This window comes from Grampus griseus (assembly GCF_964374135.1).
Source record: "Grampus griseus genome assembly, chromosome: 10".
Classification (NCBI taxonomy): Eukaryota; Metazoa; Chordata; class Mammalia; order Artiodactyla; family Delphinidae; genus Grampus; species Grampus griseus.
In genome coordinates, this window is record NC_139004.1 from 96,343,290 (window position 1) to 96,365,212 (window position 21,923).

At 36.9% G+C, this 21,923-nt stretch overlaps 1 protein-coding gene across 2 annotated transcripts in view; it reads right to left on the reverse strand.

Annotated features, from left to right (window-relative positions):
• Nucleotides 1-21,923, reverse strand: part of RAD18 (RAD18 E3 ubiquitin protein ligase) — a 116,682-nt gene that overhangs the window by 50,540 nt on the left and 44,219 nt on the right. For both annotated transcript variants that reach the window (XM_082664462.1, XM_082664463.1), the window contains 4 exons: nucleotides 19,073-19,172; nucleotides 14,139-14,323; nucleotides 3,339-3,415; nucleotides 1,973-2,033 (listed from right to left, as the gene is read on the reverse strand). In XM_082664462.1, the coding sequence (XP_082520588.1) occupies nucleotides 1,973-2,033; nucleotides 3,339-3,415; nucleotides 14,139-14,323; nucleotides 19,073-19,172 (423 nt within the window). The remainder of the gene's footprint in view (nucleotides 1-1,972; nucleotides 2,034-3,338; nucleotides 3,416-14,138; nucleotides 14,324-19,072; nucleotides 19,173-21,923) is intronic.

Genomic DNA, 21,923 nt, shown 5'->3' on the forward strand with positions numbered 1-21,923 from the left:
TAAAAAATTATGACAATATTCAGAAATTGGGAGGGAGGAGAAGGTAAGAGTCAGGATGTACAAAAGAGCTAAATTTTCATTTTTCAAATTAGGACTTCAATCAATTGTTAACATGGAAAACTGAAACACTTCAAGAAATAGCAGAAAGAATAATCTTTTATAAACATGAAGGTAATTACTAAAACAAAAGCCAAAAGATTTGACAGTTGTTAATTCTAGGAAATGAAGATGGAGACAAGGAGGTGGCGAGGAGTCAGAGTTTTTAATAAGCCTTTAGAGAAATGTGCTTTAAAACCACATACATGGGCTTCCCTGGTGGCGCAGTGGTTGAGAATCCGCCTGCCAATGCAGGAGACACGGGTTCGAGCCCTGGTCCGGGAAGATCCCACAAGCCACGGAGCAACTAAGTCCGTGTACCACAACTACTGAGCCTGCACTCTAGAGCCCGCGAGCCACAACTACTGAGCCCATGCGCCACAACTACTGAAGCCCACGTGCCTACAGCCCGTGCTCCACAACAAGAGAAGCCACCAAAATGAGAAGGCCGTGCACCGCAACGAAGAGTAGCCCCTGCTCTCCTCAACCAGAGAAAGCCTGCGTTCAGCAACAAAGACCCCACACAGCCAAAAAGTAAATTAAAAAAATTAAAAACTCACGTACATTAAAACATTAATAAAAAGGTTTAAAAAACAGAAGAACCATCAATGGTATATTTAGATCCTGATACTAAATCAAACTGTAACTACACTATAATGTTAATAATAAGTGCTTGAGCTTTAGCAAGTGCCCAAAAGGTTTAAAAAAACAAAGTATATACCAAGGTTTATTTTAGAGCTAAGTGAATTAATTTAACATGTTGACCTATTTAGTAAAATTAAAGTTTTTAAAGATATTTAAATGGTGGGCAATAGATATTTGTATATTTTCTTGCCTATATCTAACCCACGTTTTCTTTAGTGTAGCGTAATTGTTAGATACCATCCTTTAGTGATTTAAATTATTTTTGTTCCATGCAAATTTTCTGGTTTCCTTGTTGTTACAGGCCTTAGTTTTGCCACTTCAGTGATCATCTGATATTCTCTAGCTCCTGTATCAAGAAAAATTACTTTGGCTTCGCAAAGGTTGATCAAAGAGGATCAATCACATCTGTCTATCTTTAGAGCACCAGCGCTGTAACTTTTGTGGTTCAGCCTCTGGTCCGTGAATCCTCCAACCTCCTTTCCCTACTCCGAGAAGGCTCGGGCCATCACAACTACATCTAGTGCCTGTGTACTTCATCCTCCCACCCCACACAGATCACAGCTGTATCTGCCCCTTCAAAGCTTAAGTGAAAAAAGAAAACATAATTCTTTTGGCACAACTAAGGCATATCATGTGTGGAATATTCATTCAGCAAATATTAACTATCTACTGTTTGCCAGGCACTTAAATTTAAATTTAAACTAAAAACCAACCAATCAGCCAAAGAATAAGCAGCTATCTAATTGACAAAACAGTAACGTGCTAGCACTGGGAAAGATACATATAAAGGTCATTTAAGGAAAATGAAGCGATAAATTTGGGAAGCTGGTAATAATGAATAAAATGAAAACTATCTTCAGCATAAATATGCAAGCTACAGAGTGCTGAAATTCTTTACATAAATACTGTCACTGGCCTGAGGACAGGATGGCAAGTCAGGAATGTTTCCATTTTAATCCCATTTTCTTCTCACAGAGATGCTTTGAGAGCAACTAATTAATAGTTGCAAAGTGCTTAGTGATAAGCTCAAAGTAGAATGTTAGTCACAAATCAAAGACCACACACATAGTTACAAAAAAAGGTCACCATCTTGAGTAAACACTCAACCAAAATTCAGTCTCTTAAGTAATATTAACAAGAAAGTTTGTATTAAACATTAATATAAAAATACTTAAGATGAAAAACTGTAACCCAAGTTCTTTGTAAACAAAGAAAATATTACATAACTTACGATAGTTACTGTGAATTTCATCTATTTCCTTTTCTGTTTGGTCCTTTGTAAAAACCATTATCTAAAAAATCCAAAAATTCTTAATTAAAAATTACCAAAAATGACAAAAATTAGAAATTAGTACTATAAACTTTAAGATCTCAAATGGAGATGTTTAAAATAGAGGAAAATAATCTCTCATGTCTGTTTTATATAGACTTAGGAAGATTAACTCCTGTTTACTTCTCTTGAATATTGTAATTAACATACATTTTACTCATTACTTTTTTTCATCAGTAGAAAATGCAACACTGATTCCATTAGAATTTATGAAGTATTAAGACAACAATCAATTAAGCTTCCTACTTTCAATATTTAATTTTCCACATTCATTACTACAATAGGTAACATAAAACTACAAGACTGAAGAGACATTTAGCAGATCATTAACAAGGCAGATCTTCTTGTTTGTCTTCTACCTTTTCCAGCCTAACTTTTCCAAGTCTACACAAAGGTATACAGAGAAAATGCAATAATACAAGACTTCACGTGTGAAATTTCTAATTCACTTTTTAAAATTTTAGACTTAAAAGATCTGAAATGTACTTACATGATTCATTATAGTCTTATAGTTAGCACACAGGTAATAGTAAAGTCAATGAAAATCACATTTTTTTCTACTATCTGATTATAAACTTACTTCCCTAAGGTTGTTGCTTTCCTTACAAACACATTACCGATGGTCTAGGAAAAAAAGTCTACTTGGGAGAGCCCAAAACACTTCCTCTAGTGTCAAAGGACACAATGGCTATTTTCTTCTTTGGTATCCTTTCCTCAAGTTTTGGACCATCAAGCTAGAGGAAGGCAATAGTGAAGAAATTTAGGTCTCTGATTCCCTCAGTAAGCTCAACAGATGCTCAATCCTCATCAACTCTTAAAATTACTTAATTTCACCATCAGTATAACCATAGAATTGCAGAATGCCAGAGCTAAAAGGGGATCTTAGAGATTATAATAGTTAACCCCCTGAGTTTTACAGATGAAGATCTTAAGGGCCACAGAGGTTAAATGTTGAAGAACTTATTAAATGCAACCACCAGAAAAAGGACCAATACCAAGGTTACCTTATGTACGGGCACATGCTTTTTTCCATAAAACTGTAATTCATCAATAAACTCTACTTTGGATTGATCTTGTGCCAGAAGACTTCTAAATATGATAAAAATGCTAAAATGAGCTGCAAGTAAATCATAATACATTAAATGGAAATGTGTTCTAGTACATTTCCCACTGAACAGATTTAACACTGGTTTGCTTTAATTTGTAGGGTATTCGACTTTTCCTTCCTTCATTTCTACCGAGATACTGAAAAAGACCATCAACATACGCTTTCGTTGAGTTTACTAGCTTCAAGACGCATCCTAGTCTTCTCCATATTTTCAATTTCTTGAACTATTTCAGCAGCTGTTAAAATAAGGGCATATAGCCAATATTAATTACATGGTGTTGTTCAATGTACCCTGGTTATATAAACTCTTAGCACTGAAGCTGGACGATGGGTATACATGAACTCCCTGTCCTGTCTTTGTAATTTTTCTGTTAAGTCTAAAGTCATTTCAAAATAAAAGGGTTAAAAAAAAATAACAGAGTTAAAACACTTAACTTTTACACATGCAATTACAGTTTAAAATATAACTGGAAGAGTACAGCAAAGTCATTTTGCTCTTTCCTTTGAGGATATAGGTATAAACAAGAGTTCCAATGGAATATGAAAATTAATGTTAGAGTGAATTCTATTCTTAGGGGATATCCACTGAAACTCCAATGTACAAAATGTTACAACAGTCTACTTTGCAAGGAAAGACAAAGGTCTACGAATACTAGGGGGTAGATGGCCTTGACTCCAGAATTTTTGTCAGTAGGTGTATTTACCAATCACATACATCAAAGAGATCTGAAATATACTCCATCTCATATATAAATACCTTTGAATGCAAATAGCATGAAATTTGCCAATGCTATCCTTCTGCCTACTAGGCCAACATATTAAGACTAAAATACACATATAGTATAGGGAGAAAAAACTACAATCCCTTACACACATTTATACATAAAAAGATACTATATCTAGAATTTGCTTCAAAATAATCCACGAAGGGATGTAAATGACAGACAACAGGCGATTAGGCATGAGTTGACAACTGTTTGAGTCAGGTAACAGGTAAACAGGGGAAATCACCATATTCTTCACCGTAAGAATTGAAATTCTATAGAACTTATAAATAATCTCTATTAAAAAGTTTTTTACAAAACTGACAGTCCTCGAGAGGATCATTTAAGAATGCAATTACCTCATTTCAAAGTTTGTTTTTCAAGCACTGAGAGGTACCTCTTGCCTCCCTAATATCATAAGACCAGTAGAAACAATGTAAACAATCTCTCCCTCTGTGAATCATGGTATAACAGGAAAGCAAAGGGACCACTTGCATTCTACCCAATCCACTAACCCAAGTATCACTCAAGTTAGAGAACATCTGGCATACTCTCTTCTAAGGTATTAAGGAAACTGTACTAGGATTAGATGCAATTTAGGGGCTTAAATCTTTCGGAGAGACTTCTGATTCTGTTTGTGATGTAAAGAGCTGGATATAGTGTCATTCTCACCCTAACAATGAGAAAAGGCTGGATAACCTATAAAACTGTAACTTTACTCGAATCCAACAGAACTAACGTCACAGGGAAACCAACTAGCCTGAAATCTAAGGAAAGTCATGTGCCTTAGAGAAGAGAGGGGTCATGAGTACTGGTTGACATAAGAAAACAAGGATTATCTTACCGCTGGGTAAGAAGATTTCAGATAAACTTTTTTTTTTTGGCCGCACAGCAAGGCATGCGAGATCTTAGTTCCCAGACCAGGGATCGAACCCGCGCTCCCTGCAGTGGAAGCACATAGTCTTAACCACTGGACCGCCAGGAAAGTCCCTCAGATAAACTTTTTGATGAATTGCAAAAGGCCAAGGGTGAACCACCATGAAAATATAAAAATCCTGGGAATCTTAGACACAAGGGGACTCACACCTATTCCAAGGTTTTCTATAGACCTTACTGGATACTCTCAAGAACTACTGGGGGAAGGATGAGAAATTAGAAAAAGTATCCCTCCGGATACAGGCTTGGGAAAGAACAGCCCCCAGTGCAGGAAGGACATGAAGCCCCATCAGATCTTTAACCCTAGGAAACAAAAGCATTAAGCCACTGAGGGAAGGTCAGCAAAACTGAAGTCCCCAGAGCACAGGTAAACAGAGAAAAAGTAAACAAGCAAAACCCTCTACTCCGGCAGAGGGGTCAGGAAACTGCCCTGGGCCCAGACCACTAGAGGACCCTTGCCACCTCGGGAGGCAAAGGATCACTGAGAGAGACCCACCTGTGAGACCCAGAATCAAGGGCCTGCCTAAGACAGAGGCTAAGCTAGAATAACAGAGAACAACCTCATGTTCCCTACCACGGAGCCAGGACACTCCAAGTGACAGGTAACTGTCATCAGCCACTGGGAGAGAAGTGAGCATGGAAAGACTCCTTAAGGCACAGGTTCACAGGGAAAACCTAAGTGCGAGTGATACAGGTACATTTTAAAAACAAACAAACAAACTTCTGGTAGCTCAGGCACCGACCTAAAAAGCACAAGCGATATGAAAGTGGTGGTCAACCGAGGACAACCACAGCAACAACAAAATCCAAACCAATCAACCACACACAGTGAAGTCCTAGAAGAAGAGGAGACAAGTCCATTTTTTAGTCATTCATACTATTTACTTCAGCATTTAGAGTCTCATGTATTAAGTCTGGTTTTCAACCAAAATTTACAAGATATATGAACAAGCAGGCAAACAAACAACAATAACAAAACCAAACTCAGGTATCAGTTGCCCAGATGTTACAACTACCAGACATGGAATTTAAAATAACTACGATTAATATGCTACATCTAGTGGAAAAGATGAACAACATGCAGGAACAGATGGGGCATTTCACGAGAGAGATGAAATCATCAAGAAGAATAAAATAGAAATGTTAGAAATAAAAAAACATTAGCAGAGATAACTTGACCCAGCTAAGGAAAGAATAGGTGAACTTAAAAATGGGATCGATGGTATTACCCAAACAGAAATAGAGAAAAAGGGGGGAAAAAACCCACAAAAAACCCAGAATAGAGCAACTAAGAGCTGTGAGACAATATCAAAAGCCCTAACATACACGTAATAGAAATCCCAGAAGAAGAAAAAAAGAAGAGAAAATATTTGAAGATCTAATGGCCAGAATTTACTAAATATAATGAAAGATGTCAAACCACAAATGCAAGCAGCTTGAAGAATATCAAGCAGAACAAATAACAAAACAAAAACGCAATAATATACCTACACATAGACACACAAAGAAAATCTTGAAGCCAGTGAGAAAAAGGGGTATACCACACCAATAAAAGTCATGTATTACATCATACTGCTCATCAAAAACTATTCAATCCAGAAGACAACAGAATGAAGAATTTAAAGTGTTGGGGAAAAAACCTACCAACCCAGAATTCTATATCAAGGGCAATATTTTTCAAAAGTGAAAGAGAAATGAAGACTTTCTGAGACAAACAAAAACTGACAGAATATATTATTAGCAGATCTGTACCAAAAAAAGGGTTAAAGGAATTTCTTCAAGCAAAAGAAATTTAAAACCAGAAATTCATCTCTGTAAGAAGAAACAAAGTGTTAGAAATGGTAAAAATGAAGGAAAATATGAAATATACTTTTCTTATTTTTAACTGCTATAAAAGATAATTGTCTGTTTAAAGGAAAAACAATAGCAATGCATTGTGTTAACAGCATGACAACAACAGCACAAAGAATTAGGGACTGGGAGTAAACTGTTGTATAAGGTTCTTATACTACAAGCAAAGCAGTTTATTATCTGAAGGTAGACTGTGACTAATTAAAGGTGTATACTGTAAACCCTAAGGCAAACACTAAAATTTTGAAAAAGAGGTACAATTATAAGTCAATAGTAGAAACGAAATATAATTTTTTAAATACTCAATTAATCCAAGATATTTTAAAAAAAAAAGGATAGAAGGAACAAAAAGCAGACAGAACAAACAAAAGAACTAGCAAGATGCTAAGTCGAAAGCCAACTACATCAAATGTAAATGGTCTAAAGGCACTAATAAGAGCCAGAGAATGCAGACTGGATTAAACAAGAAAAGCCAAACAATATACTGTCAACAAAGAACCCATTTTAAATAAAAGACATAGATTCAAAATAGGTTCAAAACAAAGAACGGAAAGCAATGTATCCTGTAAATACCAATGAAAAGAAATCTGAAATAGCTATATTAATATGAGGCGCAAGAGACTCCAGAGCAATGAATGTTATCAGGGACAAAGAGGGAAATTACAGAAAGCGGTCAAGTCACCAAGAAGACTTAACATCTTAATGTGTTTGCACCTAAAACAGAAATCAAAAATACATACTTGAACAAGGACTTCTGTTTCCAAACAAGATAGCCTAGACTCATGTCTCTTCTCATTTCTCATAATCTTACCTGCAAAGCATAACTACAAACCCTGGATATAACAGACAAGGTTAACAGAATTCTGAAAAGTGGAAGGAGGAAAATGGACTGGCTAAGGACCTCAGAATTTGAGGAACAACACTGTGGTACGTTCCCCAGGTTTTCTTTTTATCTTCACAGTATCCCAGACTCGTCTCTGGTGAAGCCTGCGATCCACAACCACCAACACTCACAGAAGAAAGAAAAAAAAAGTCTCAAGAAAAATCTATTTTAAGCAAAGGTCAGTGAAAGGGAGAGATCAGAAACCTTTCTGACAATATCAGACCTACTCCAGCTAAACACTGATGATGCTCCCAGCCTGCCACACAAACTTCCCCCCACACTTAGTTAATTTAAAGATCTGTAAAATTAAAACACAGGTACTATATTTACTGAAAAAACTCTGCATATAATCTGCAGTTCAAACCCATGTTGTTCAAGGGTCAACTGTATATCTCTTTAAAGCAGTTTACATGATATATCTGTTATTAATTTCTCATACTTAGAAGAGGAAACTAAATAACAACAATAAAAATTGGAAACAAAGGGCTTCCCTGGTGGCACAGTGGTTAAGAATCTGCCTGCCAATGCAGGGGACATGGATTCGAGCCCTGGCCCAGGAAGATCTCACATGCTACGGAGCAACTGAGCCCGCGAGCCACAACTACTGAAGCCCGTGCGCCTAGAGCCCATGCTCTGCAACAAGAGAAGCCACTGCAATGAGAAGCCCGTGCACTGTAACGAAGAGTAGCCCCCACTCACCACAACTAGAGAAAGCCCGCACGCAGCAACGAAAACCCAACACAGCCAAAAATAAAAACACATAAATAAATAAATTTATTTTTTTAATTGGAAACAAAGTGAAACAAATGAACTGTCACTATATTACTTCAAATAACATAACCACAATAAAGGGAAAAAAAAATTTATGAACACAGTAAATGACTATGTACCCTTAGTGCAGGTGATGGGGGAGGGGAAAGGGAAGACTGGGTAGAGAGAACTAAAAAAAAATCTGGAATTCTTTCTCTGGTTGCAGAAAGGTGTAGTAGTACAGATGAAGCAATTCTGAAACGATTTTAGATATATTACAGAACTGAACAAATTAGTAAACGTGCTGATGCTACTAAGAGGGAAGATTCTCCCTGTCGAAAAAGGGAAATACAAATATGAAATAGAGAAAGGTAAAGAAGACCTCTGTGGGGCTGGATTGAAAGTAAAGGTATTGGTATGTTCTCATGATTTCTAATATGTATAAGTGGATTTACATGCATACATATACATGTAGTATACAGGCATACATGCATGTGTATGTATACACATATCCATGTATGCATATGTATATGTGTGTATATATTCCTGAGCTCCACCTGCTGGAAGAGTCTAGAAGCAAAGGTACCAGGTAGCAATGAGCATAGCTGGTAGCCTTATCTTGTTTTCCCCCCAAAAGAACCAAAGCTTCTCAGGGAAATGGCTGATTCCAGGGCTGGGACAGGGAATCACTACCTTGTTATGCTAGAAATAAGGAAATGGTAAAAAATAATAATGATAATAATGAAACTATGGCATGAGGACCAAGGATCAGCATGGAGAAGCTCCCACTGGCCAAATCTAGAAACATAAACACCAAAATAATTAAGGATGGAAATAAGCTATAAATCTGTGAATCCATATTGATAATAGACAAATTAAATACAAGAAAGGAAGGCTCCTGTTTTCAGAACCATGGCAGGTGTCAACTGGCAAATGTGGAAGGAAGGCTAAAATTAGAAAATCAACATGTGCAACTACACAGAAAAAACTAGTTCAGGTAAAAATTACCAAAGAATGCTAAATACAGGCGTGAGATTTTAATGAGGTATAGAATATTTAGATGGTATGAAAGTGTCTCTCTACAGATTGCTTACTAGGAGTAATGAGGAAACTACACAGTGAAGAAATCGACAAGGTGATCAAACCTGCCATCACAAATGAAGGGCACAAAGATGTCAAATACCTCTAGAGGTGATATTCTGAGAAGGACAAAACATCACTTATATAGTATTCTGGCCACGAATGCACAACCTGAACATAATTATAAGGAAACATAGGACAAAGTCAAAATGAGGAATATTCTATTTGGGGAAAAAACCCAACAACAACAAAGACTGTATTCTTTTAAAATGCCAATGTCAATGTCATAGAAGACAAAGAAAGGCTGAGGAATTGTTCCAGACTGAAAGAGACTGAGAGGATATTACAACTAAATTTAATAATGTGATCCAAAACTGGATCATGTAATGGAGGGGGGAAAAAAATCCATAAAGGCCATTATGGGGTCAACTGCTGAAACTGGAATAGAGATGATAGATTAAAGAATTATTTAACAAAGATGAATTTACTAAAGTTGATAACTGTACTGCAGCAATAAAAGAGAATATCTCTTTTCTTAGGAAATACACAATAAAGTATTCAGGAGACAAGATTATACGCCTTATTCTCAGATAGTTTAAGAAAAATATATGTGTATATAAAGATGTACACACACACAAACACATATACATTAATAAAGAGAGAGAAACAGTAATTCATAAACCAAATGGGGGAAAATGTTAACAGGTGAATCTGTGTAAAGCGTACATATGTGTTCTTTATGATAATGTTTCAACCTTCCCATAAGTTCAAGATTATTTCCAAATGAAGGTTTTTTTTTAAAGAATGCAAAGTTAAGACTTTTTCAGACAAATAAAAGCAGAAAGAACTTGTCTCAACACATGTGCACTACAAGAAACATTAAATGAAGATTTTCAGACCAAAAGAAAATGACATCAGATGGAAACCTGGATCTAAGCAAAGAAATACGGAATACTATAAACGGTGAATGTGTAGGCACATAGAGACTTTCCTTTTCAATTTTTAAAATTTCTTTAAAGGAAAATTGACAGTTTAAAGCAAAAATGGTAACAAAGTATTATGAGGTTTATAACACATAGAAGAAAAATCTATGACAATAAAACCAAGGATGGAAAGGGTAAGGTCCTTATGTTAAACACGTAGTACAATAATATCTGAAGGTAGACTGTGATAAGTTTAAGATGCACGTGGTAAACTCTAGAACAACTGCTAAAAGAAATTAAACAGAGGTACAGCTAATGAGCCAACAGTGGAGATAGAATAGAGAACTAAAAAATAATCTAAAAGAAAGCAAGAAAAGAACAAAGAATGGACAGGACAAAGAGAAAATAAAGAGCAAGATGGTAGATTTAAACCCAACCAAATAGATTAAATGAAAAAGTTTTAAAGTCTATAATTTAATGGTATATCTTGCCAAATTAAGTTTAAAAAGCAAATCCAAACCACATACTGCTTACCAAAAAACACAGTTTAAATATAATGACACAGTATGTTTAAAGAAAAAAGTGAAATAAGATTATTATTTATGGAATATTACCAGAGACTAAAACAAATATGTCATAATAGTGAATAGGTTAATTCATCAAGAAGACATAACAATACTAAATGCACATACACCTCATTACCGAGATTCAAAATGTAAAGAAAACAGAGCACACTGAAAGGGAAAATTAAAAATCCACAAATACCCTTGGAGATGTCAATAATCCTCTCAGTACTGATAGAATCAGTAAACACAGCGTAAGTAAGGATGTAGAATACTGGAACATACTACCTAGCAACTTTACATAACTAACACTACAGATCACTGAACAAAAAACCCCCAAATTTTCAAGTGCTTAAGGAACACTCACCAAGGAAGACCTAATGCTGAGTTATAAAACAAGTCTCAATAAAGGTAGAAGGTCCGAAATCATAGAGAACTACTTCAATGGAATCAAATTAGAAGTGATTTTAAAAAAAGATATCTGGGAAATATTCAAATATTTGGAAATTAAAAACACTTCCAAATAACCCATGGGTAAAAGAGATCACAACAAAAATTAGAAAATATTTTAACTGAATGAAAAGGAAAATACCAGAGAAATGAAAGCACATGGCTACATAAAAATCTATAAGCCCATGTTTATAGTAGCTTTATCCAGAATAGCCAAAAATTGGAGACAAGCCCAGTTGCCTATTAATAGTCATTTAGTCATCATTTCAGCCAAAATCTAGAACATTTCCTTCACCCCCCACAAATTCTTCTGCCCCACTGCAGTAAATTCCCTCCCCCTTACCCTCAGGCCCTGGGACATACTGATCTCTTCTATGTCCCTATAGTTTTGCCTTTTCCAAAATGCTAAATAAATGGACTTTTAAAATTATACAGTGTGTTGTCTTTTGTATCTGGCTTCTTTCACTTAGCACAATGCTTTTGAGATTTATCCATGTTGTTGCACTTATCAGTAGTTCATTTTTATTGCTAAGCTGTGTTCCACTGTATGGCTGTACCACAATTTGTATACCCATTCACATATAAATAGACAATCTCAATAAACAACAAAGCTGGAGGAACTACATTACCAGACAGCAAGATCTATTACAAATTACTCATAAACTAATTAAGACAGTGCACTACTGGCACAAGGATAAATAAATGACCCAATGGAACAAAACAATGTCCAGACCCACACATATACGGTTAGCTCATTCTCAACCAAGCTGCACCAACAATTCAATGCGTAAAGGATGGCTTTTCAATAAATGGTGTGACATCAATCAGCTATCCATATGGAAACAACAAAAGAATCTCGCCCCTTACCTCGCAACGTATGCTAAAACCAATTCCAGATAAACTGTAGATTGAAAGGTAGAAGCAAAAAGAATAATGCTCTTAGAAGAAAACATGATCTTGCGGTAGGCAAAGACAAAAAAGTACTAACCAATGGGAAAATGCAATGAACTGGATATAAAATTTAAAACTTCTGGGAAGAGATATGGGAACATATGTATATATATAACTGATTCATTTTGTTGTGAAGCTGAAACTAACATACCATTGTAAAGCAATTATGCTCCAATAAACATGTTTTAAAAAAAAAAAAAAAAAAAAAAAAACTTCTACCTCTCAAATGAAGCCATTAAGAGAGGGAAATGATGAAATTAAAGGCGAAACATACATACACCCAGCAAGATGTGCATCCAGAAAAATTCACGTACCCCCACAAGTAAATCAGGAAACAACAGATCCACAGCACAGAAAAATCGGGCACAAGACTTAAATGGGTATTTCACCAAAGAGAATATCCAGGTGGCCAATAACAATATAAAAATATGCTGAACACTACAAGCCATTAGGGAAACAAAAATTAAAACCATAATGAGACACTACTGTGGACCCACCAGAATGGCCAAAACGGAAAATTGACAATATTGATGTTGTTAAGGATGTGGAAAAACTGGAATCTTGTACCCTCCTGATGAGAGCATACATTGGCACTGAATTTCTGCCTGTACCCACGAAAGCTGAACATCTGCCAAAACATAATTTGGGGGATAGGCATACGCATCCCCCAAACACGTGTGCCTACGAGCACCAAGAGACCTGCAAAAGGTTACTCACAGCAGCATTATTCTTAAAAGCCAAAGAGAGGAAAAATCCAGAAGTCCATCAGCCACCGAATGGACAGTGTAATATATTTATATAATAGAATACGCTACAGCAACAAAAAATTTTTAAAAATCACAACTGTACACAAAAATATGGATAAACCTTATAAACATAATGTAAAAAAAATGAAATCAGACTGAGAAGAATGCATAAGCTACTTATTATTTCATTTATATAAAGATAAAATATAGGCAAAAATAGGCAAATGAATAGATGGTTTGAGAAGTCAAGAAGGTGGTCATCTGTGAGAATGAAGGTAGTAGTGATTGGGAGGGGGCTTCTGTGATGCTGGTACTGATCTGAGTAGTGGTTACAAAGGCACTTTCCCTTTGCTTTGTGATAATTCACTGAACAATATATTTACAATTTGTGTAAGTTCCTATTTGCATATTATACTTTAGTTTTTTTTTAATTAGGTAATTCCATCCATATGCTAATAACTGAAAGAACTCCAAAATTTGTGTGTGGTTAAATGGAAAGAACAAACTATTAAGCAGTATGTATGTAAAATTAACATTTTTATAACAATAATGATCAAGGATATATTTTTGTGCATAACAATCTTAATAATCTAATGGTAACATTTATTCAATGCTGACTACTTGCTAAGGTACTATGCTAGGACTTTACATGCATTTTATCATTTATTCTGCGCAAAAACACTATGAAGTAGGTAGTATTATAACTCTTACTTTATGGGGGAGAAAACCGAGGTCAGATATAATAAGTAATTTGCCCATAGTCACCCAGTCATAAAGTTGCAAAACTAGGATTATAGGCCACGGTCTCTAGATCAACCTTCATATTCATGAGAAGCTGGCAGCAGTGGTTGCCTCTAAGAAGGGAAGGGGGACGGAGAGACGGGCTGAGAGAAAGGCTGGCTTATCACAGGACACTCTAGGTACCTTCAGAAGGAGTACATTTGCATACCTTACCTATTATCAAAAATGTATTAAAAATTTTTTCTGTGCTTTACAACCACTAAGCCACACAAAACTGCTTTATCCAGAGGATAAACACAACTCATTGTTTAATCACTTTACCTGATTTAGGATGCAAAGCATCACACTGGGCATTGTACATGTGTACAAATTCTTGGTGCCTTTTAATGAGCTGTTGTTTGTTTCCTTGAACAGATAATCCATGCTGTTTTAGCTTTTTCTTTAAATCTCTATCTGAGAGCAAGTTATATACAGTTTTAGGCAGTGGCTTCCTCTTGTGAACAGAGCTGAAAAGGGAGAAAAGAGATCACTGAGGTTTACTGTGAATTATCCAATGCTTTTCACGTAAAACAGTAATTTACCTTCTGACTCAATACCAAGGCGACTGGGAGAATAGCAGAACCATTAAGACAAAAAAGGAAAGAGAAAAAGGATTAAATTTACAAATAAAGTTGACAGTATTTTTCTGACAGTGATGCACCTAAAGTGGCAGTGGGACATTCCGATAGAGGGGTCTAGGTGGCAGCCAAAACTTAGACAAAGTTAGTTTAGGTCTCAGAGAGAGGCCTGGCCTAAAGATGCAGACCTGGGACTCATACAGAAGGCTTGTGGACTAAATGCTATGAGAAATTAGGGTCATACTTACGTGAACTTATTCACTACCTCTTTAAAGCATGCTTTTCCTAAAATCTGCCCATGGTTTCCACACAAATCTCTATAAAACCAGCTATCTCAGATGATTAGAGTACAAATGCTACCGCGGGTCAGGCTATGGATTTAAGAATATCATCATATATAGCTTCTTTAAAAACATTTCTGACGCATAGCCAAACATGCCCGCTTAGGCCCAAGGCAATCATTTTGCAAAAGCACTGGATGAAATAAAAGAAGACTTGTTGGGATGGTTAGCCTTACCCAACTCATTCCACCAATGGAAAAAGAATTCAGACAGTTGATGGGTAGGTAGTATTTATGGGATCATCTTCAAAAGAACACAACTGAAAACAACAGCAAGAAACACAGCACTGTTTTTTTTTCTCCAACTTCAATTAATTATATTAACAAATATATAAGGCATTAAGAAGTGTACTGGCAAAATCCCCACCTGGCTCTTCACTGTATTTACATAACGAATACAATGATAAGCACTAAGCTACAATTTTAAATATGACAAAGCTCTATGGAATGACTTTCTTATACTCCCTCCAAACACCAATTAAGAAACATTACTTCTTTAAATAGAATATGTAGAAGTCAAGCTACCTAAGGGTATCAATGACTTGAGACGATTATTTAAACAGGAACCCAGAGTGAATTTTAATCTATTTAATCTGATTATACCTGGTTCTCTAAGTACATCACCTGGCTCAACACTATAGCAATAAGGTGCTTAATAAACATGTATTCAAGGTAGTCACTACAACTGCAATCATTTTTAGATGAAATATCAAAACTTCAGGTAAGAATTAATAGGAACTTGAAAGCAATAGGTTTATCCAGAAAAACAAGATTTTACAAAAGACTTGCATATAACTAGCTGGCACAAGGCCATGCTGCTCAAACCTGAGTGCATCTCAGAACCACCTGGAGAGCTTATTTAAAATGCAGTTCTCAGTCGCATGGCCACACCACCCACCAATTCTGACTCAGCTCTTTAAGTGGAAACCTAAAATCTCTATTAACAAGGTTTCACGTGGAAATCTAATGCAAATGGTCCAGAGGCCACACTGAGAGGGAGAGAATACAGTTGAATACAGAGTGAAAACAACCAAACATTTCTTTATTACCCAACAGTACCATTCCCTGGCTAGGTTATTTCTTTTATGCTATATCAATATGGTCTAAAAGCCAGAAATAACTATATAACTGCAGAAAGACCTGTAAACCCTCAACAGATTACATTTTTCTGAAAATTACTCTTCTTATAATGACAGACAGCCTATTGGACTCTACAACACTGATAAGATTATGGTTAAATAAAATCACAGAAGGTAGCAAGAGCTGAAAAACCTTTTGTAGGAGTTTATACAAGAACACTGTGAGGGAATTCAGTAAGTCTGTACCTAAAACATTTTTTTAATTTTATTAGGATAGATGATAAAACTTACGACTGTGAATTTCTAATGGAAAACTCTACTGTTCACTGGCATTTACAATGAAAAGCACCAGCAGAAATCAACCATTTCTGTCATGAATTTTAAAATACGAAGCCTGATAAATGTTTCCCAAAACATGAAAATGCTACTTTACCTTTCTTCCATGATTTGGTGAAACAGTAATGCATTTAAGCGTCCTAAGAATCTGAGGACCTCAAAAGGAAGAGTATCCTTTGAATCAACTCTGATATGAATCTACACGGAATGGGTGAAGGGCTGTATCCAAATTAAAGAAGTGGCCTGTTGGGGTGTTGTGGAGAAAATTTTTTAAATGTCAGAAATTCTTTTATGTGACCAGACCCCAGGACGAGGATGTAACTAAAGAGAAAGGTGGTTCAATGTCTCCCTAAGTTTATCTTCACAAACACTAGCTTTGCAAGATGAGTTATAAGGACAAAAAGGTTTTAAGGTCAAATAAATTTAGGAATTACTGGATTAAACAAAATCCAACAATTATGTTTGATGAAGGAATTCTCAGAGCCTTCAATACACTAACTTACACAGTGACTCTTTCCCTAAGAGAGAGAGAAAGAGGGAGTGAATGCAGTGCTTCTAAATTGCGCTACAGAGTAATCGGCAGGATTTAGTACTCCACAGAGCCTGTTTGGAACCACTACTGGAATTTGAACTTAATTACACACAGAGGAGTACGTCTTTGGATAAACTGACAGAGCTAAGTGTGTTAGAAGAAATACAATGGATGCATCTAGAGAAAGAGCAGTCCAAGCAAGATTATCAGTGCTGATCCCTTACTCTTCAAGGAGAAAATGCCCAGCTTCTATATTCCCAACTCACTCTTCAGGAAAAAACATTTCTAAGGAGAAAGGCAGGTCATTAGATTCTCACGGCTTATGAGAAATAATCCTCGTGATGATCCAGCTTTATTCCAAATCTCGACTAACTAGGCAACCTAAAAATCTAAATTTTATTCTCGTCAACAAACGTACCCACTAGGAGTGAGTACTGGGCACGCAGGACCGCACAGGCATCTGTCGCAGGGACCTGTGGAGGGATCTTGGGGCCTGAAGGCCACTGTGGATACGAGGCAGGGACGCAGAGGGAGGTCAGAGAGAGGAGCACAGTCCCCAAGCCCTCCACCTCCACTTTAATGGAACAGGGCCAATTTTCTCTGTTTTATATGTTATGGTTCACTGTGCGTTTTCGCTTGAAGAAAAGGTCCTGCTCGGGGAAAGAAGTTAACTATCAAGCTAAGAACAGGACAGTAAGAACTGGCAACTGGTGCCCCCTGCTGTAAACTAATAAAGCATCACTGTGCTTTATATGTTAACTTTTGTAAATTATAACAGCCAGAGTTCGTCCCTCGGAACCTGCATTCACTCCAGACTTACTCATAAAATCTAGTGACACCATTTTAGCTTTACTCACAAAAGAACAATAAAATAGTCCTGTCTTAGCAGCACGGTTTCTGGCACTCTTCCAAGTTCTTCCAAACAGACCAAATGTAAGAGCCAATCATTCTGTTCATTCCCACCTCCCGGATACGATTAATTTCTTCAATTTCCACCCTCTCCTTTCCAGATCTCGGAATTATCACCTATTCTCTCCCTCTTCCATCCTGTTTCAGAGGAAGGGTTCCTTCTGCATGTCAAGGATAACTTCATTACTGGACTTTTGATCTCTTGTTCTTTATATCACCTGCTCTCTCCCTGGAGATAGCAGGAGGCTAAAGGCTTATATAATTTTGCTATTTTAAAAAATAAAATGTTCCCTGATCTTGCTCCTTAATCCTTCCCCAAACTACCATCTCATCTGTCCTCTTCCCTTTATCACCAGACTCATGTAATTTGCAGCTTCTGCTTGCTTATTATCTTCATTATCACTGATTCTTTAACACCCTACAGATTAACTTTGACTACAATTTGATTCCTAACTTACAACTTACATGTGTAATAACAACAGTGGCCTAGTTTAATAAACTACTGTGATTTTGATGTACAAGGCGAGGCAGAATAGTGTGAGTTTAGGTGCAGATACTGGGTTGACAACTTAGTTATCTCACCTGGGTAGCTGGCTGGGACACACTCTCTCTCTCTCTCTCTCTCTCTCTCTTTCTCTCTCTCTCTTTCTCTATTTCAAACACACCCTTTTGAGTCTGCCCCACAGACAAACTATACAACTGCAAGCTTCTATAGATGCAGTAACAGAGAAAACCACTGCCTTCAAAATGCAAGCCTACTGGTTGCATCCTTCCAGAACAAAAGTGTGTTAAGAGCAGAGAATTTGACTTTCATTCACCATTGATTCACCAGTGCTTTGTAGAATGCCTGGCACATGGTTATGTGCTTAATAAGTATTTGTTGAATGAATAAGTGATTCCATATTTTCTAAAAAAACAAAAAAAGGCAAAAAAAATACCATTTTGTACCTTTTTTCTTTTTAATTTTTACTGGAGTACAGTTGATTTACAATGTTGTGTTACTTTCAGGTGCCTTTTGTACCTTTTACTGTCATGTATATATAGTATGTCATATGTATATAGTAATTAACTATTCAGAATTTTTGAAAAAGCTAGATTTTACAAATTTAAACTTCTGAGCTTCCTAAGAACCAAAAACAGATTTGATGTGTTCTATATTCAGAGTCTAACCTTGCTTTCTTGGGCCAAGGGCTTTATGGTAGTTCTAAAATTCTAAGAGAAGAAAACAAGTTTAAAAACAACTGAATTCTAAATCACTGGTTTCTTGTTAAGTCAAATTTTATTAGCATATAATAAAGTTAATTATATCTGGCAAGGTGGGAGTTGAGGAAAGAACAAGGAGAGAGAATGGACAAGGAGAGCCAGTGGAGTTGGCTCAAATTTTATAAACCACAGGAGGCAACAAGCTAAAGTAGCTCAACGGTTATGCTTAACTTTCTTACCTTCTGAGGCTTTCTTTCTTCTCTTCACGTGATAAACAGCTGTCTAAGTGCTTGTTAATGTGATTTTCTGGAATATGAACCCCACAAACAGGACAATCCACTGTATTTTTCAAAAAGAGAAAGAGATTTTTTTATTTGTGGAAAGAGCAAAAATAATATAACCCAGCACCTTTCAGCAACTAAGATAAAAAAAGGAATCCAACCTTAACATGCACTTGGAAAAGCAGAAGAGAAAAAGGACACCTCAGGGCAGCAGGAGTAGAATAGACTGATTACTGGGTAAGGGCTACATTGTGGAAAGTCACATAATTAGAATCCTGGGCCTAGAGGAAGAGACTGCGAAGAAGTTTGGAAATCTGTTTTTTAGAAAATGCTTTAGTTAACTCTTTTCTAACAAGGCGTGACGAAGCTATAAAACTAATATTAAGTTTTCCCGTCTTAGGACCCATTCATCTTTAGCACCGAAGCAATCTTAACCACCTGAGTAAGATATACCTGCCACAGGAGGAAGGTGAGGTGAGGGTATGTACAGCTAGGGGGCATGTGGGATCTTAGTTCCCTGACCAGGGATTGAACCCGGACCCTCGGCAGTGAGAGCACAGAGTCCTAACCACTGGACCACCAGGGAAGTCCCAGCATTTTTTTTTTAACTGAAGTAGAGTTGATTCGCAATGTTGTGTTAGTTTCTTGTGTACAACAAAGTGATTCACTTATACATATATAAATACATATATCTATTCTTTTTCATATTTTTCATTATGGTTTATTACAGGATATTGAATATAGTTCCCCGTGCTATATAGTAGGACCTTGTCGTTTACCTATTTTATATACAGCAGCTTGTATCTGCTAATCCCACACTCCTAATTTATCCCCCTCCCACTCCCTTCCCCCTTGGTAAACATAATTTTATTTTCTAAGTCTGTGAGTCGGTTTCTGTTTCTTAGATATGTTCGTGTCGTATTTTAGATTTCACATATAAGTGATATCATATGGTATTTGTCTTTCTCTTTCTGACTTGCTTTGCTTAGTATGATAATCTCTAGGTCTATACCTGTTGCTGCAAATGGTATTCTTTCATTCTTTTTTATTGCGGAGTAATATTCCATTGTATATATGCACCACATCTTCTTTATCCATTCATCTGTCAATGAACATTTAGGCTGTTTCAATGTCTTGGCTATTGTAAATAGTGCTGCTATGAACATAGGGGTGCATGTATCTTTTCGAATTATAGTTTTGTCTGGATATATGCCCAGGAGTGGGATTGCTGGATCATATGGTAACCCTATTTTGAGTTATTAAAGGAACCTCCATACTGTTTTCCTCAGTGGCTGCACCAATTTACATTTCTACCAACAATGTAGCAGTGTTCCCTCTTCTCCACACCCTCTCCAGCATTTGTTATTTGTAGCCTTTTTGATGGCCATCTGACCAGTGTGAGGTGGTACCTCATTGTAGTTTTGATTTGCATTTCACTACTAATTGGCAATGTTGAGCATCTTTTCATGTGCCTGTTGGCCATCTGTATGTCTTCTTTGGAGAAATGTCTGTTTAGGTCTTCTGTCCATTTTTTGATTGGGTTTTGTTTTTTCATTATTGAGCTGCATGAGCTGTTCGTATACTTTGAAATTAAGCCCTTGTCAGTCACATCATTTGCAAAAATTTTCTCCCATTCCATAGGTTGTCTTTTTGCTTTGTTTATGGTTTCCTTTGCTGTACAAAAGCTTTTAGGTTTGATTAGGCCCCGTTTGTTTATTTTTGCTTTCATTTTATTTTGGGCCGCACCAGGCAGCTTGTGGGATCTTAGCTCCCCGACCAGGGATTGAACCCAGGCCCTCAGCAGTGGAAGCTCTGTGTCCTAACAATTGGACTGCCAGGAAATTCCCCTATTTTTGCTTTTATTTCTATTGCCTTGGGAGACTAACCTAAGAAAACACTGGTATGATTTATGTCAGAGAATGTTTTGCCTGTGTTCTCTTCTAAAAGTTTCATGGTGTCATGTCTTATATTTAAATCTTTAAGCCATTTTGAATTTATTTTTGTGTATGGTGTGAGGGTGTGTTCTAACTTCATTGACTTACATGCGGCTGTCTAGCTTTCCCAACACCACTTGCTGAAGACACTGTCTTTTCTCCATTTTATATTCCTGTTTCCTTTGTTGACGATTAATTGAGACTGTCAGCACTTTTAAGCAATAAACTTTTTTTTTTTTTTTGGTGGTATGTGGGCCTCTCACTGTTGTGGCCTCTCCCGTTGCGGAGCACAGGCTCCGGATGCGCAGGCCCAGCAGCCATGGCCCACGGGCCCAGCCGCTCCGCGGCATGTGGGATCTTCCCGGACCGGGGCACGAACCCGCATCCCCTGCATCGGCAGGCGGACTCCCAACCACTGCGCCACCAGGGAAGCCCCAATAAACCATTTTTTAATCAAGGTGTGTATATTGTTTTTGTAGACATAATGCTATGGCACACTTAACAGACTACAGTATAGTGTAAATATAACTTTTATATGCACTGGGAAACAAAAAAATTCATGACTCACTTTATTGTGATATTTGCTTTACTGCAGTGGTTTGGAACCAAACCCGCAATTTCTTTGAGGTATGCCTATACAAGTGTAGCGTTAAAAAGTGGAAACACAATCATTCTGAAACTGTTTGATGGAGTTAAGGGACCTGTGGAGGTATCTCAGGGCCTAGAGGCCACCGTGGCTAACAGGCAGGGATGCAGGGGGAGCTCACGTGGAAAGCACAATCCCCAGACCCTCCAAATCCACTCTAATGGGGCAAGGCCGATTTTATCCACTTTGTATGCTATGGTTCACTGCAAGATTTCGCTTGGAAAAAAGG